The following is a 17614-nucleotide window of genomic DNA, read 5'->3' as shown; positions in this document are numbered from 1 at the left end:
TCATCATTTTCCATTTTTATTTTGGCATCTAATCTTGAATTTACATCCTTTATAATTTTGACTAAATCTTTTAGGATTCTTTCTCTAAATTTTGTAATTTTCCTACTTTATGCTCTAAACTTTTCTAAACATTTTGTTTTTTTTTTTGTTTTTTGACATTTGATTCTAAAATAGCATAAGATGATCTCTCATTCATTATCATAATCTCATTATAATGGTCATCAATCATTTCATTTTAAGTCTATGTTTTTCTTCAATCTCTTCATAAATTAACTTATACTTTTCTTCATGTATTTTATTAGTTGCTTCTAACCTAAGTTCAAAGATTATGTATCTCTCTTTTGCACTCATGAATCTTTATTTTTTTTTCTTTTTTACCCTTATTCCTTGAAGAATTGATTTTTAATTTTCTTATCCAATAAAGACATCTAACACTCCTCCATTTCTTTAAGTTTTCTAGTACTTTTGATATTTTATGTTCTATAATTGCAAAGAAACAAATATAACACTCTAATTATGGTCATCAACTATTTCAGGTTTGTTTGTGTGTCTATCTCAACTAAAAAAACTTTAAATTTTAAAATTAAGTATTACATCTTAATCACTCAATGAAAGTATTAAAGATAACTAAAATTCAAGAATAAAGAAGTTTATTGGAAATAGAACTTACAAGCATAAAGTTGTTCCTTAGCACAACCATATGATGAAGATTCTTAACAGAACATATATTTTTAGTTCTTTTTCGATTTTCTTAAATATGAAAGCTACTGCCTATAGGTTATAAGCTTACAATTACAAGCTTACTGGTTATAAACCTACTGAATGTGTCAACCTATAAAGTTATCAACTTACTTGATGGATAGGTTTTGAAAACCTACTAAACTTAGTTGAATTGCAGAGTTATTAATTTATATGCTCTTTTAAATAAAGAATTTAAAGGTAACTATCACTAAACTTTTATTCCATTCTTTATCATTTTTTATTTTAAGGATCACGTATCATATAGATGTTTTTTACTATTTAATTACTAATGTTGATCCATTCTTTGATTTTAGAATTTTGTAGCATATAGACTCTTTCTACGTTCTAGGATTTCATCTCTTCTTTAGTTAGTTTTGTATATAACACTATTTTGATCTTAAATGAGAGAAATAAATCACTAAATAATTGTTCATGTTCAAGGTTATTGAAGACAAATGACATTTATATCTCTTAAACTAATTAAATTCCCAATGGTTTTTCTTTTTATAAGATAGTTATAACTAATAAATTCTTTTTTTTCATTAATGTTACTAGCTAATGAATACATGATAAATGAGTTTTGAAATTATACTCGAGACATGATCAAAGCACGATACTCACCTCAATTTTATTTTATTTTTGTGGTTGTTGGTTACTATGGTTGTTATATGGAGCATCCTCTAGCCCAATCTATTCTCTTAGAAAGTAAAATGCTAAAAATATAACACATGATTGGATTGATAACAATGCAAAGAAATATAATAGAAGCTTTTAAGGGATATTTGAAAGTGTGATTATTGTTATTTTTCAAAGTGTTTTTTAATATCAATATATTAAAATAATTTAAAAATATTAAAAAATATTAATTTAATGAAAAAAATAATTTTTTTTTAAAAATATTTTTGAGACATAAAAATAAATATTACATTAGAATTTGAGCATTTAGTAGATTCAAAGGTAAATATCACTCCTTTTTTCACTTTTGTTGTTTATTTGCCCAGTTTGAATTACATTGTCGGGGCTATTGCGGGGGCTCTTGAGTTTTGATTATGGTAATGTTATTAAACCTCAACATGGAGATTTATTAACTCACTATGTTGGGTGGTCTTAAATTGAGAGTAAAAATTAATGCATATAAAATTTATTTAACCTGATAAATGACATGACTCAGTTAAAATTCAATTTTATTTAAAAAAATCTTAAATGATTTTTTTAAAAAAAATCTTTCATTTTGAATTTATCTAATCAAGTTACATTACACGCTCAACAAGTAATCTAAGCCCTGTACAAATTAATGAACAGTTCAGATTTAATAACTTTGGATTGTGCCGGTGAGAAGTCCAAGTAAGCGTAGCATTAAACACAAAGCAATAAACGTAATACGGTGGAATACCGTGGAAGGAGTGCTCGTACTCATAGCACGATACCACAGGGTATATGGATACAATTTCAAGATTATCCTTGAAACATTGACCTAAATAAAAAACATTTCAAATTGTTTATTCATCTATTATTTCATTTGTGGCGTGACGTGCCTTGTTTTAAAAGCATGGAAGCACAGATATTATTTCTTCGTGGATTATTGATTTTATTTTTTTAATTTTATCCTATTAAATCTTAAAACACATTCCAAGACTAAATAGATAAAATTTTAGGGTAGAAAAAAATAATGCACGCGCCTTTTATCTTAAACTTAATAAAAAGACATGCTTGAAAATAACAAAAACATGTTAATTTCTGTTCTATAACATTTCATTAATTTTGATTAAAATCTAATTTCATCATTTTAGTTTTACAATACTTGTAACATTAATTTTTACCAAATACATATTAAAAACAAAAACTACAGTCACAACAACAATAAAAATAATAGCTACCGTCACAGCAAAACCAACACCATTACCAAACTAAGCCTAAGAGAAGATAGTAGCAGTTCCGTGCATTGAGCTCATAGTGCACAAAGAATCACTGAGTTCTTGGGCACTGAATTCGATTTGTGTGGAAATCTAGGGAATTTAATTTCTGGCTATCCCATTCAGGCACAGATTTTACACAGATATATTGTACATTCTACAAGTAAAAAAGAAGATTATTTTGAGCTACGTAGGTATCAGTGCTAATATCTGATTCTTAATTATTCCCATGAATTTCTGTATCTCTGCATAAACAGGAAGGTTAACTGAACAACACGGCTTCAAACTCGTAACGGCAGAATCCAGTACCTGGGCAACATGACTCGGTGGAAATTGTCGTTCTGTACATTTCTGCAATTTGTTTGCTCAAGACAATTAGGGATTGTTCTCAACAGTCGATGGAAAAGATAAAATATTTTGAACGGAAAAAGCAAAGTATATTGCATGTCTTGGTGCTTACCTGAATCATTAGTAAAGTAGCTACACAGTGTGAAATAAGTTCTGAAGGGATTTGTACTTCATTTTCGTTGGACAAATTGTTCCACTTTGCATCAGGTGCATGGTTGATTGCCCCTGGATTTCCAACACAGGAACTTAATTGATCCTGAGAAGCCGGAGTGTCTTGAACTGAACCTTCAGGGACAGGAGATCTGATGGCTGGCACACTTGAATCATCTGCTAAAAGTTTATTATTTACAAAATCTATAGCATCCTCAATACTCTCAATGCAGCTTCCTTCCTTCTTTAAGGATGACATTGCCTGAAATAGTTACGGTCAGAAAAAGGCAGTATAAACATTTTACCACAGTGCGCTCACCATCAAAGGTTGTGCTAATAGCCCTAATTTTTCTTCAAGACAATGGAGAGGATAGAGTTCTGACAATATGGTCCACTTACACAGAGAAGTTCAAATGGTAGAAGATTAATATTGGTCTATAAAATAGCAAAATTTGCTGACAGTTGCAGAAGAATTGCTTCTTATACCTGCATAGCTGCATCAACCATTGTCTGGGCTTTTGTTCTTGAACTTTCAACAATTTCCACCACATGAGATCCAGATTCCTGAGTATCATCTGCAGAAGAATCAAAGGAGCTGCCATGACAAGCTGGCTCGTCTATATTGGGTATGGACTTTGACAGCACATGTGGGATATTCCCTTGATATGTGTTACGTTGCCTCAAGAAAAAGAGAGCAGAAGAAACCTTCATGAAGAAGTAATCAAATCAGAAATTGGTGCTGGTGCATGATAAAGGGAAATAATTGAATCTGAAAATTGTCCATGGATTGCTCATACCTGCTCATTGACTTCATTTAACTGTAGAAGTACTGCAGCGTAGTGCTTCTTAAAAGCTTCTGAATCCTTGAGAGAGTTTTCTCCACGTTTTTGGCTTTCCAACACCTCATCATTCATGTGCTTCAACTCAGACACCACAGCCTCCTGCACATTTAAATATCCATCAGCTTCTTTTTCAAACCAGTGTCACCAGAATCATCCAAAAGGTTTCCAGTTAATTAACAAAAGCAAATACCATGTGAAACATAATTAATAAAATTTCTACATTAAGCATTAAGTGATGCAAAGCTAGTTTAAATAGCACTCAAAGTAAATAAACAATGAAGTTATTATACAAATAATGGTACATAACACTAAATGTGAAGCTGAGAGCACATAAATATAAGAGATCATCACAGGTGACGCCTCCTTGCTTGAGAAAACCTGTGGAACATATCAAAGTGGAAACATCCCAAGTCTAAGCATAGTTAGCCATAACAAATATAACCTTTTTGTCAAGAGCTCGAGTTAATTCAGAAAGAGCATGGATATCAGCTTCCTTTGCTTGGATCTGTGCACAAAACAAAGGCTGGGCATTTGTTGCTTGCTGGGTATTAACAGTTTCACCTCCATTGTTGACTTGTGTATTAGAACCTCCCAAACCTCCCTGGTAAAGGCAATTTCTTCTTAGATCAATGAATAATGATAAAATACTTACATGAAATGCTTAGCAACATGAATGCAACTGGGATGCTGTGGAGTTGTTCATAAGCTGATATAGCAAAACTTCAATAAAGTCCGGTCCAGTTAAAAATTCAATGGTGACTATTTAGCTCATCCATTACCAAAAGAAGATTGAGTGAGATGGTAAAAATTTGTACTTTGAGAACTAAGGTCATTAATATACTTGAAACATAAAATCTCCCTACAAAGTGCTATTAGATTGTAAATGTGTTTTGGCATCTGACACAAATACCGTTAGAGAATCCATCTGAGGGTTAAACATTTAAACCCCAAAGCATAAGTTAATGGGTGAATAGAATTATCAACATAACCCCACACCAATTACTCTTAGGCAAGTACTCAGGAATTTGACAGAGAAAAGCGAGAGGTGGCTAGTCTCAGTAAAGAATTGCACCCTTCATGAATTATAGAGCCAATGAAAAACCACAGTGCAGTCTAAATTGAAAAAGATCCTCTTCATTTTTCAGCATGAAAAAAAAAATTAATTGCTTAGCACATTTAAAATTTCAGAAGACTTCAAAATTGACAAAATGTGATAAGCACACGATTGAACTTAAAGTCCAAGGACTTCTCACCATTGGCTGCTGTAATAAAACACTACAGTGATAAGTCGACAGGGAAGCGTGTGGAAGAGCACTGTGATCCTCCAGGTTCTCACATGGAGAAAATTGGAATCCTTCCATCTTCTTCTCTGCTGGTTGCCCACTGATTTTGAGCTCATTTAAGTTCTTCATGTATCTATTCAATACAATATTGTGCCCTATCATAGATGCAGGCATGTTTTCTGATGGATTTGAAGGCATGCAATCAACATCCTGCAGTAAAAAAGGCATCACATCAAGGTACTTGAAACGAAGAGCAATATACCATCATGAAAGAAAAACAGGATAAATATGCTGCTTAAACTGGACTATTAGCTCTAAGAAAAAAGTGAAGATAAGGGATACAAGATATTTGCAGCATGTTCTAAAGTCAAATATTTTTTGTTTGAGACAGAAGCAGAAAGGAAATTTGCTCCATTTGTTTGAGACAGAAGCAGAAAGGAAAGTTGCTACATTTGCTGGTCTAATATTCTCTAGGAGAAACACCTACTTACTGGAACAATTTTATGCATCCAGAATACACATAACCACCTTCATATTCAGGTATCTAAGTCACTGTCATGTTGTATAATAGGCTGTCGGATAGAAGTGTTTAAAACTTAAATGCGGTCTGTGCTGTTCACTGGTGATGGTGAGTTCACTGCTTGCAAACTAAGATACAGTGGAAGAAAACAGTTTTTAGTGTTCATTTGGCTTGCCTAATTTTTATGTATTTTTCAATTAGTTTCTTTAGTTTATGAATTGTAAGAAAGAAAGAAGAGCTTTTAACTTTGGTAAAATAGATTCAACATCCTTAGTTTGCATACTATCATGGCTAGTTGTTTATATTTAAATCGTATTCACCATAACTGCATACTATCAAGGTTAGTTATTTATATTTAAATCATATTCACCATAACTGCAAGACAAACTCAACCATAATATAGATCACCAGGTGTAAATTCAACAAACTATAAAGTCCAAGCATGTAGAAAGTCAATCATCAAATGAAAATGTCTTAATTTCATAAAACAATTCAATAAAGACAAATGACTTACCATGACAAATTCAACCCCTAGTTCGGGTCGGTCAAACTGAACATGACACCGACTATGATCAACAGTTAATATACTTCCATCCTGAATCTCACTTGTCCTTGGATGAAGCGCAATAATGCGTTGACCGACTGATAGAGGTCGAGCTAAATCAGTTGGTAGTCCTTCCCTAGTACCAGTTCGAAGTTCAGCATAGTGTTCTCTAACAGATTCCCGATAATGGTTAAGCTTCTCTTTCTCTTCCTTCAAAAATTGCTCTGAAAATCTTCGTGGTTTACCAAGGGAACTGCATTGATGAGATGGTGCAAATCAAATTCTCTAGCTAAGACTTCAAGGATATGCCAAAGAAAAGTATTGAATGCAAGCACAGAGATAAAATTGGAAGCCACAGACCTCCGAATGACACCCCATTCAACACGAGTTAGTCTTGGGATATGACCCAATCGAACATGCTCCAGGTATTCAACAAACTCCCTTTTAGAAAACCATGGATAATCTATTGCACTGTAGAACCACTCAAAAACACACCATCTCCGCACTAGATACCGGGAAAGGCAATTAGAAAGCTTTCCCTGCAATTATTGAATATACTTATGACAAAGATAACCACAGGTTCAGCAAAATTTTATGGAAATGTAAGAAATTGGCACATATCTAACCTTGAGACCAAGTACTCTATCTTGGAATGAAGGAATGAGAGTATTAGATTGGCTATTTACAATATTCTCTGAAGACTTGGAATCTCTCTCAACCAACATCTTTGGAGTGTTTAGTTTACGGCTACTCCTCACTTTAGTAGGCAAGTTGAATTGGCTGGCAGATAAAACCTGTATGGTAGTTCGAGCAGAATTATTCAATTCTCTTCCATGATTATTACTTGAAGAAGTACGTTCTGCAGGTTTCATCAATTTCCCTTGTTTTGAGTGTGCAGCATACTGAGAGCGTTTTCCCTTACTCATAAAGTTGTTATCATCTGTTGTAACCTATAATCAAGCACAGAGATATAAGAGTAACACCACCAAATAGAGATGAATGATATTTGTAATCCAAATACATGAAAAAGAAAGAAAGAGAAAAGTGCTGCCCTTACAACTTAAAAGTTTCCAAAAAGATACTACAAGATGCATTATAAACATATGATTGCTTTGAGATACAGCATGAATATAACAAAAACTATAGGGAGATTATAAACAACCAAGAACCAGCATCCACTTTTCCAGCTACCCATTGCAAAAAATGAGAGCCCAGATAAAGAGCAGAAAATTAATCATCAACAACCACTATCAGAAGATTTTTCGAAAAGCTGATGATTATCTAATCCAATGGATTTCTTACACCTCATAAAAGTAGGTTAGCAAGTAAGAAGATAAGCATGTAAAATGCAATTCTCGGTCCTCTCCTTGTTCCACAGATAGTTTCAGTAGGACCTAACAGAGTAAAGGTCCCTAAGTTGAGACACACATGCTGTGCCTCCACTTACTGAAACAACAGGACTATAAATAACAAAGTGGCAGCAGTAACAGTTATAACAATATTGTCAATAAGAATAATCCAAATAATTATAGTACAATTGTAATAATATATGTTATGATAGAAGTTCAGAACTGAGTGCAGGTAACAGATTCATATATTGCAAAATACACATCCTCTACATATAGGCTGAGCTTTGTGGCAAGAACAATATGTTAGACACTAAAACAGGTGCCAAATGCATAATGTTATTTCCAAAAGATTGTAATCTATAGAATGAAGCTTTGAAATAACTGAAAGATTTGCTGATTAAGATGGAAAGGAACTACACACCTCAACCTTTTGAGATTCACCTAGATAAGAATCAGCGTGCTCTTCATTTTCTGAAATCTGCAATAAGAAGCTTGCAGACTGGTCAGAATAAACTCATAAAGTATGAGAATCTAGCCAGGAAAGAAAGACAAGAAAAATGGCATCAGCTATGGTTACATAAATCCTTACTTTAGATGGCAAGTGTTTTTGTCTCCTTTTCCGCATCACAGGACCAAACTGATGGGCTGCATCTTTTTCTTCTGGAATAGAAGAAGCATTATCAGTGAAAACCTTTCCCTGTTTGGTTGTCTTGAAGGAGATAGGTTTTACACCAGAAGAAGAAGGATTCCCTTTCAGTTTAGACTTGGCAACAATTCCGGTCTTTTCTTCCTCAACATACACAGAAGATCCTGAAGGACACAAAAAAAAAATTAGATTAAGAATTCCACAACAGAAATACAACATAGAATGTAATCCTGTACACTCAACAAGGAAAATAAAGAAAGATTTCATAGAGCTTAAGAATTGTAAGAATATCTGTTTTTGTTAATACCGTCAAGGAGATTATTCATTACATGTGGTATAACACTCCCTCTCTCACATTCATGAGGAGCCAAATGAGTAACTACAAGAGGATCCCACATGAATGCGAGAGAAGAAATTGGCAAGTTTGAATGGTTGACTTCTAATGAGTAAAAGATTTAATATCCATGATCATGAAAACCATGTTCATATGGTTGCCAGCCTTGCATTTACTAATTCTAGCAAGGAAGAAAGGAAAAAAGGAAATCCATAGAAAATTAAATATCTAAGTGAAATAGCATTGTTAAAATTACCAAAAAGTTGTGTCTGAAGATTGTTCATTTGTTTCTGATGAATAAAACATCATAAATCATTAAAAAAAAAAAGTACCCCTAAAAGACATTTGTACATTTGAACAAAAACGTAGAAATCAATGGCAAACGTGTTTAATTTCTGATTGTGCCATTAGCTGCTGTGTCAGCATACAAGCTTATATATCAGTGGAAATACTGGCTTTATTATAGGTCCGCATTGGGTATCTAATGCAGGAGTAAGCCAGTACTTTATCCTGACATTAGATGACAAATCAATGTTGTTCGTGAAAGTGTTGTGACTATTGTTATGAGATTATACAAAAACATCACCCATAAATTTTCACAGCAATATGACAACTAATATCATTCTGGGCAATTAAAGTTGTAACTCGACAACAGGGATAAGATCATCCAATTAAATTCCTTGTCCTTGTTCATAATAACTTCAACAAAATAGCATTAGCTATCCTTCAATATATCAGTATGTAATAATTTGCTGTAGCGACATCAAACTAACTTCAAAATGCATCCAAGTTTAATGGGTAATGAAGAATATACACCTTAAAAAAAATTAGAAAATAAAAGAAGCGGCCCAGGAAGAAGAGGGGGCAACTGTTTCACAGTCAGGCTTCACATGAAAACACTAAAATAGTTTATGCAGAACATAATTGTATCCTACCAGTGTCAACAGGTGTTTCTGGCAACCTCAAGGACAAATCAGCCAGTGCTTCTAAGGCATCGAAGTCAGCATCTTCAACTACACAGAGAAAAAACAAGAAAAATGATGTCAGATATAACAAGATTCAACAGAGAGAGTGGTAATTCAACATTGAAGCTCAATCAAAGTAGAAAAAGAAAAAGAAAATATTTAAGCAATGGCCTAGAATAGAGACAGGGTGACCACCACCCCACCCCACCCCCCCCAAAAAAAAAGAAAAAAAAAGATTCTTTCATATAACTCTTTTCAAGGATTTCCACTGTTTAATATTTATACCCCATTAAGTCAGTATCACATCCAATTAGAGTGGGGTATTATACAAGTAACAAGGAAAAATGAAATGGCAGTGCAGAACATCTCATTGACTTCTATAGAAAAGCAATTAAAGCCTGAGATTTTTTCTTCCCCCTATTTTTCTGCAGTGGATGGATGCAACATTCACTTCTTTTTTTTTTTCCAGTAGTAATTGATGCAAAACTTAGTTGGCCAAAGACAGTTATAGTTAGAAGCAATCACAATCTTCTACAGATATCTGCTAAAGTAAACCAGAAAATTCCATGATTAAAATAGAATCATACTTAAGCAGATGGTCAAAAGTTTCTTAAAGCATGCAAGATTTGAGACTGTATGCCTTGAGATTCATTATCAGCTTAAGACATGATATTGCTTTCAACAAGAGAGAACACAAAATGATAAATTTAGCAAGTTCCATCTTTCTTTGGTACCATCTCTGGCTTGAATCCGTATCATATTACAGCCAAAAGGAGTGCTTAGATGCATTTCCAATAGAAATATTAAAACTATACTTCAGGAAAAATGTGATTACAAACAACAACGAGAATATGTTATTGCAGATTAAAATCTTCCAAATAATAATAGCAAAAGACTACAAAAAGTCATGCAACTGATGTTAATGGAAACTAATGAATAAACAGCTAATTTGCACAGCCATGAGATATTCCAAAGAAAGGAAAGACTGAAAACTGCCAGAAAGGCCACTTTCAAGCAAATTAAAGGATTCCTAGACATGAAAGAGTGAGAGAAGAACAGATAGAGGACAGGGGAACTTGCTTTAGATGAAATCACTGCCATACCTTCTCCAAACAGAACCTTCTTACTTCTTTTTCTTGAACCCTTGGAGGACCTCACAAGTTTTGTATCTGCAACCTCCATTTCAAATAATTCTTTGACAGCATCCAGTTTCTGCCCTTCCTCTGTCCCACTGCAAGCTTCTCTCACATCATCCAAATTATCGTCTAAATCTTCTGCTGGTGGCCTCCTTCCATAGTATCTCTTCCCCTTCCAAAAGCTTTCATCTTTTACATAATCTACAACATCAGCTTCTGTGCTGCCTAAACTTAATTCACAACCCACCTCTTCCATTTCACTACCACGAAGCTTGGCACTCATCATCTCTGCTTCAGCATGCTGAACCTCAATTGATTAATAAGCAAATTTTATAACAATCAGAAGAAATAATAGAGGCCACCAAATAAATGAAATACCATTTGTTCATCATGCTGAGCATGCGAGGGCATCTTTGTTTTTCTTTTTGGAGTTTGAGACACTTGGGGAGAACCGCCTCTTTGTGAAGCCTCAGTCAAGGCCAATGCTATCTCATGAGCAACATCATCATCAACAGCATCAGCCTTTACTTTCAAACCTTGCTGAATTGGGGAAAAATACTTCTCCTCACTGTATTTATCAAAGGAATATGTAACAGGGACACGAGGAGTCCTCTTCCCAACAGCCCAGGGCTTGCTTCCTAAGAGAAATCCAAGAAATGGAGAATCCTAAATAACACTTTCATAATGGAAGGTTTTTCTCCTTGCATGTGTGTGTGTCTCGGGAAGAAGCAGTGTATGAGCAAGCACACAAGAGAATAAACCAAAATGCATAGAAAAGAAACACGTAAAATATCCACCAATTTCAAGCATGAAAAAAATAAAAATACAATTTCATAAGCATCACCCCAGAAAAAGAAAAGAAAGAGCAGTGTATACATAAATGGTAATCTACTACTATATGCATGCATGCATACAAAGGCATGAGGCCTGCAGGGAGGATTTTTTTGTACCAGTCCGTCTCTTCTTTAACATTGACAAGCAGCCATAATTTGATGCAGGCTGGGATTGTAGAAGATCTGGAACTGGTGGTGCATCAGATCCTTTGGTTACCCGCGCATGCTTCTGAGATTTTTGAGAGGTTCCTGTGCCCCCATTGCTTTCTATCTCACTTTCACTCTCTCCCTGTCCATGAGCATCAGAGTTCAAATCATGATAGATAAAAATAGCACATGTAGAAAAAAAATTTACCTCATTGAACAGTCACCAATACCCAAAGGAAAAAATTAAAAGCATCCTTAGTATGAATCAGCTAAATTATATGGTTGAGATTAAATAAATCCTCCCTTACTACCTTGACCTCTATTAAACTCATTATTTTACATTTATTGTCTAACCATCAATAATTTGCCTCACTTAACTAGTGGTACTAGCTTATTTTGGCCAAGCGATGGACCAGTGAGAAGAATCAGAACATTTAAAGAAACAGACAGAGGAGCAGAATCACTGTCATGTTATAAAGCTCATGAATTGCAACAAGCTAGATAGCGGAGGAGCAGAATCACTGTCGTGTTATAAAGCTCGTGAATTGCAACAACCTAGACAGGCTTCCAATCACCAATTTAGCTCTCCCAAAACTTAGGGTAGAATCAGCAACCAATTTTGAGCAATACTAAAAAACACTCTAGAATTAATATCCATAGGGAGTTCTACAAAAACCTTCCCAGTCTTACCAGATTAGAGTAGTGATCAGTCATCATTGCAATTAGCCCAGCAGCAGAAGCAAAGCCCTTTGGAAGAGATAAGTAAGCCTGAAAAAACAGAACATTTATATGACCAACTTCGACAAACAAAAGCCATGCATAATAACTACCTCTCCATTCAGTCACATAACATGCAGAAAATTATTTTATAAAAAGGTTAAAAAATATCACATCAATGTAACAAGATGAAATTCATCAGACAAAACTCCTACTGTAAAAAGGTAGAAGGTTTTCAAATCAAGATCAAATAATTGTCCGGTATTTAATTCAACACTTACTTTATTCATAGTATAAAGGGCTTCTACCATTTCCACAGATCGGTTCCGCACCGCAGATGCTACCTATAACCCCATGAGAAAGAAAAAAAAAAGAAGAAAAAAAGAACATGGTAAGGTGATAATGCAGTGATCAATATCAACAAAAGTCACCTTGTTCCGAAACACAATACTTCAAATCACCTCCCATAAAACTTACTTAAAACCTCGAGTAAATTTCTTTCCATATCATACAAACCAAACAAAGAAAAAATCTAAATCAACACCACCATGTTTAACTCTTGCAACCTAAATCTAGTAAAAAGAACAAAAGGCAAAACAAAGTTGAGGAACAGTTGACAGGAAGGTACTGCTACGCGCTAACTAACCTTCTCCCAATCCTTTCCATGTTTCCGATACGCCTTATAGAACCTTTCTAGCTCTTCCTTTCCCCATTGTGGCCCTAACATTTCAGATAACTTCCTCTTCTGCACGTAAATTAAATTAAATAAATAACTCCATGCTCAGGAATCCAAATCAAGCACGTTAATTTATAACATCACTTAATTAACTAATCTATTAACAAGATAATCCACTAACAAAAACACCATAATAACAGCAATAATTCAAATCCTCTAAAATATAAACAAAAAGAAAATGAAAAATCGAGAAAATGACCCGCGGCTTGCTTTTGTTAGTAATAACTGCTGCATTTTTTGTAGATGTGACTTCATTAACGTTTGAATACCGCTTATTTACACTTCTCTTTCTGGACGGGGCCATCAGTGACTCCTACAGTTCCTTCAATTACCTAAAAACAGAGAGTCCGACTCGCGATTCTCAATTTCGCTTCCGATTTTAGAGAAATTGCAGAGGAGAATTTAGAGAGAGAGGTTGAAATTTGGCGAAATTAAGTGAAGGAGAGAGTGAAATTTGATGAACTGACCGATTCGATGGTGAGTTCATCGTAATGTGATTGTTGACTCAGTGAAGAGAGAGAACGAGGAGCGGAAATCGATCGATCAAGCGGCAGCCAAGAAGCGATTTGGAGACGACGAAGAAGATTTTTCAATGGTGGTATTGTGGTGGTGGAGGTGATAATTGGGAGATGGAGAAATCGGGGGTTATAACCGCGAAACTTTAAAAAATAAACATACTCTTTTCAGTTTTTACTAATAATTTTTTTAGATTTTTGCTTTGTGTTTTTTTTTTCACTTTTAATAATTGGTAATAAAAACTATATATTATACATATTAAATATATAACATGTTATTTAAAACGACAATAAAAAATGTTAAGTATGTTATTGTTTTGGATCAACAACAGTTTAATTTACTTGGGGCATATTATAAAATAATAAGTTTAAAAATAATAATCCTACTACAGGGTAGTCCGTAGTATGTTAAAATAGTAAGTTTATATATTAAAAAAATATAAATTTTAACCTTATCACTTGAAAGTTTTTAATATAATTGATATAAAATTATGATGTGTATTATTTAACTAAATATTTTTAAATATATAATTAAAGCTAAATATAATCCATATTATATTGCATTATAAAAACAAAGTATAATGAAAATAAAAATATATTTGTCATAGCCAAAAGATTAATGTTTTTTTTAAGTATAGGAGTGTCGAAGTAATAAATAATCCAGTAAGACTAGAATTGAACAATAAAGAAGTTAATTATATAATAATAATAATAATAAGTTAAATAGGACTTTGAAATATAATATTAATGTTAAAATTAAACAATGATAAAAACAAACGTCAAGGTTAGAGGATCTATTAATAGTATTTCAAATAAGTATATTATAAACTCTTTTTATTACTCAACTATAAACCACATACAAATGAGGTTCCGATCGGATGATTTGTCATTAATAACTCATTATAAATTATTAACATGATCATATTAATTATTTTATTTAAGTAACAACAAACTTTTAAATATTGTCAAGAATTCATAATATCAACTTATGTTAACAACAAATCAAGTTTCTTTCATAGCACATGTGTAGGTTATATCATATGGTTGGCTATAAAAGTGTCAAGCATTTGTTGTACCAAGTGTTATACAACACAAATCTAGATTAATCATTTAACAAGCAATGTATTAAGAATTAATAAGATAAAAATGATAAGACATGTTAATAGCAAGTTGTCTAAGATATAAACATTAGAATCCATATTGAGTTTATATTATACTTATCATAAAACCATTAGTGAAACCTTTACACCTTAACATATTAAACTTATTTAAACATAATGAAGAAGAGAAGTATAAATAAACAACATAAGAACATAAGTATAATAAAGAAAATGAAAAGCATAAATAAGAAAAAAATAACATGAAATAAAACTTGAATATTATAAAAATATAAAAAAAGAAATAAAGAGCATGATCTTGATCTGAAAACCAAGATGTCTAAATGCATTGCAAATGCTTTATCTTATAGGTCAAGATTTGAAACTATTGATTTGTTGATTAATTGTTGAGTGGGTAGCTATATCTTGACTTTGTGACAATCTTTATCTTTTTATCTGAACAAAATATCATTACTAACATCAAAATTTGAACAGATTGTCTTTATAAAAGTTTTAGAAAATTGTCTCAGCATTCCAACAACAAAAAAAATCAGTGCATATAGACTTCTAGAATTCAAAATATGGGTTGAATACTGAAAAATATTTGGACAGCAGGACAGATTCAGACTTCTCCATTGTTACTACAATTTGAATTTGAAAACAGTCTTTTTGAATCCTGGATTTTCATGAAAGTTTTAGACTTATGTCTTAGCTTTTCATCCATGCAGAGCATACCTAAATCAAAGTTTTACAGCTCCAGTTATGATCCAATAACCGAATGATGTTCTAGTTTGGACTAAACCAACATCTCTTTCTAATATTAGCCCTCCTTTTATCTTCTCAATTTCAGTAGTTAAACTCATCAATCAATTCATTGATTTATATGATAGGCCTACATTTAAGATGAATATTTACTATAAATTAAAGGTATCTTATATTATTAGATATGTTATTATAAAACATGCTCTAACTAAGGAGTTATTGATACTTCAAGTGCAAAATAATAATATAAAACCTTGATAAAATGCACTTTTAAGTGCTAATCACACTTCCTAATCAACTTATTATTAGTTCCTAGTAATCAAAGCGTTAAAATAGAAAAATAATTTGCAAGTTTCACAGAGCAAGACATTCATCATTCAACTTCCATTAATCTATCCAAATAAACAAACTCTTAATAAATTTATATATGATTAGTACTTAAAAGTGCATTTTTATTATGGTTTTATATCATCATTTTGCACTTGAAGTATCAATAACTCCTTAACTAAAGCATGTTTTATAATAATATATCTAAAAATATAAGATACCTTTAATTTGTGGTAAATATTCATTTTAAATGCAGGCCTATCACATAAATGAAAGGATTGATTGATGACTTGAAGAACTTAAATTGCAAGGATAAAGAGATGGCCAAACTTAGAAAAGAGATGTCGGTGCAATCCAAACCGGAACACTGTTCGGTAATTGGGTCATATCTAGAGCTATATATCTCAGATTTAGGTCCAATTTATATGGATGGAAAGGTAAGACATAGGCCTACAACTTTCATATGGAGCCCAAGATCTAAAAAGGCCATTATCAAGTCCAAATTATAGCAACAACAAAGAAGCCCGAATCTGTCTTCCAGCCCGAGCACTGTTCGGTATTTTGGCCATATCTGGAGTTCTAGAAGTCCAAATGAGCTGAAGTTTTTACACAAGAAAGCTGAGACAATTGCCTACAACTTTCATGTTTACAACTGGCTCCAATTTTGACGTTATCAATGACGTTTTGGGCAGACAAGAGAAGATAAGGATTGTCACCAAGTCAAAAGTTGGTCACCCACTTATCAATTAGTCATCAAATCAATAGTTCCCATTTTTGGCCTATAAAAGGAGGCATTTGCCATGCATTTAGGCATCTTGGTGTTCAGATCAAGATCATGCTCTTCCTTTCTCTCTTTGTATTTTTTATGCTTTGTTTTCATTAATATTAAGTTTATGCCTTTCATTTCCTTTCCTTTACTTAGTTAACTTTTATGTTCTTATTTTGTTTATCTATTTTGCTTTCTTTCATTATGTCTAGCTAAGTTAATTATGTCAAGGTGAAAAGGTTACACTAATGGTGTAAGAATAAGTATAATGTAAACTTAATATGGACTTTAATGTTTGATACTAACATGTTTTATATTTGCTATCTTGTTCACTCTTTAATACTTTGCTTGTTAAATGACTAATCTTGATTTATGTTGTATAACACTTGGTACAACAAATGCTTGGCACTTTCATAGCCCATAATGTATGGTATAACCGACACCTGAGCTATGAAAGGAACTTGATTTGTTGTTAACATAAGTTATAATCATGAATGCTTGACGAGATTTACAAGTATTAGCATTAATTGAATAAGATGACTAATGTAATCATGTTAACAATATATAATCTGATTGGAACCTCCTTTGTGTGTGGTTTCCAATTCAATAATAAGAGTTTATACTATACTTGTTTGATATACCATTAGTGGAACCTCTAACCTTGACATTTGTTATTATCATTGTTTAATCGTTACATTAATATTCCATCTCAAAGTTCTCATCATCTTCTTCTTCTTCTCTTTCTTTATTATTATTATTATTACTACTACTACTACTACTACTACTACTACTACTACTACTACTACTACTACTACTACTACTACTACTACTACTACTACTACTACTACTACTACTACTACTACTACTACTACTACTACTACTACTACTACTACTACTACTACTACTACTACTACTACTACTACTACTACTACTACTACTACTA

General features: G+C 32.8%; 1 protein-coding gene across 3 annotated transcripts; it reads right to left on the bottom strand.

The window, feature by feature from the left end:
- Positions 1-2640: 2640 nt before the first annotated feature.
- LOC105138753 (protein ALWAYS EARLY 3-like) lies at positions 2641-13845 on the bottom strand. Of its 3 annotated transcripts, XM_011044934.1 has the most exons (20): positions 13672-13794; positions 13404-13536; positions 13115-13213; positions 12750-12812; positions 12442-12519; positions 11722-11893; positions 11150-11409; positions 10739-11072; positions 9606-9683; positions 8280-8500; positions 8112-8168; positions 6968-7291; positions 6702-6880; positions 6312-6594; positions 5248-5487; positions 4437-4595; positions 3950-4093; positions 3639-3857; positions 3115-3414; positions 2641-3005 (listed from the first exon to the last, which is right to left on the bottom strand). In XM_011044934.1, exons 2-20 carry the CDS (start codon positions 13506-13508, stop codon positions 2841-2843), a joined length of 3480 nt encoding a protein of 1159 aa, XP_011043236.1. In that variant the 5' UTR covers positions 13509-13536; positions 13672-13794; the 3' UTR covers positions 2641-2840. The 3 variants fall into 3 exon arrangements, with proteins under 3 accessions (XP_011043236.1, XP_011043237.1, XP_011043234.1); XM_011044935.1 differs by lacking the exon at positions 13404-13536 and having other exon boundaries at positions 13672-13845; XM_011044932.1 differs by having other exon boundaries at positions 13404-13762.
- Between the last annotated feature and the right edge of the window lie 3769 nt (positions 13846-17614).

Source organism: Populus euphratica, unplaced genomic scaffold, assembly GCF_000495115.2.
Source record: "Populus euphratica unplaced genomic scaffold, PopEup_1.0 scaffold159.1, whole genome shotgun sequence".
In the NCBI taxonomy this organism is placed as follows: domain Eukaryota; kingdom Viridiplantae; phylum Streptophyta; class Magnoliopsida; order Malpighiales; family Salicaceae; genus Populus; species Populus euphratica.
Note: the sequence above shows the minus strand (reverse complement) of the source record. Positions and strands in the feature narration are given on the sequence as shown.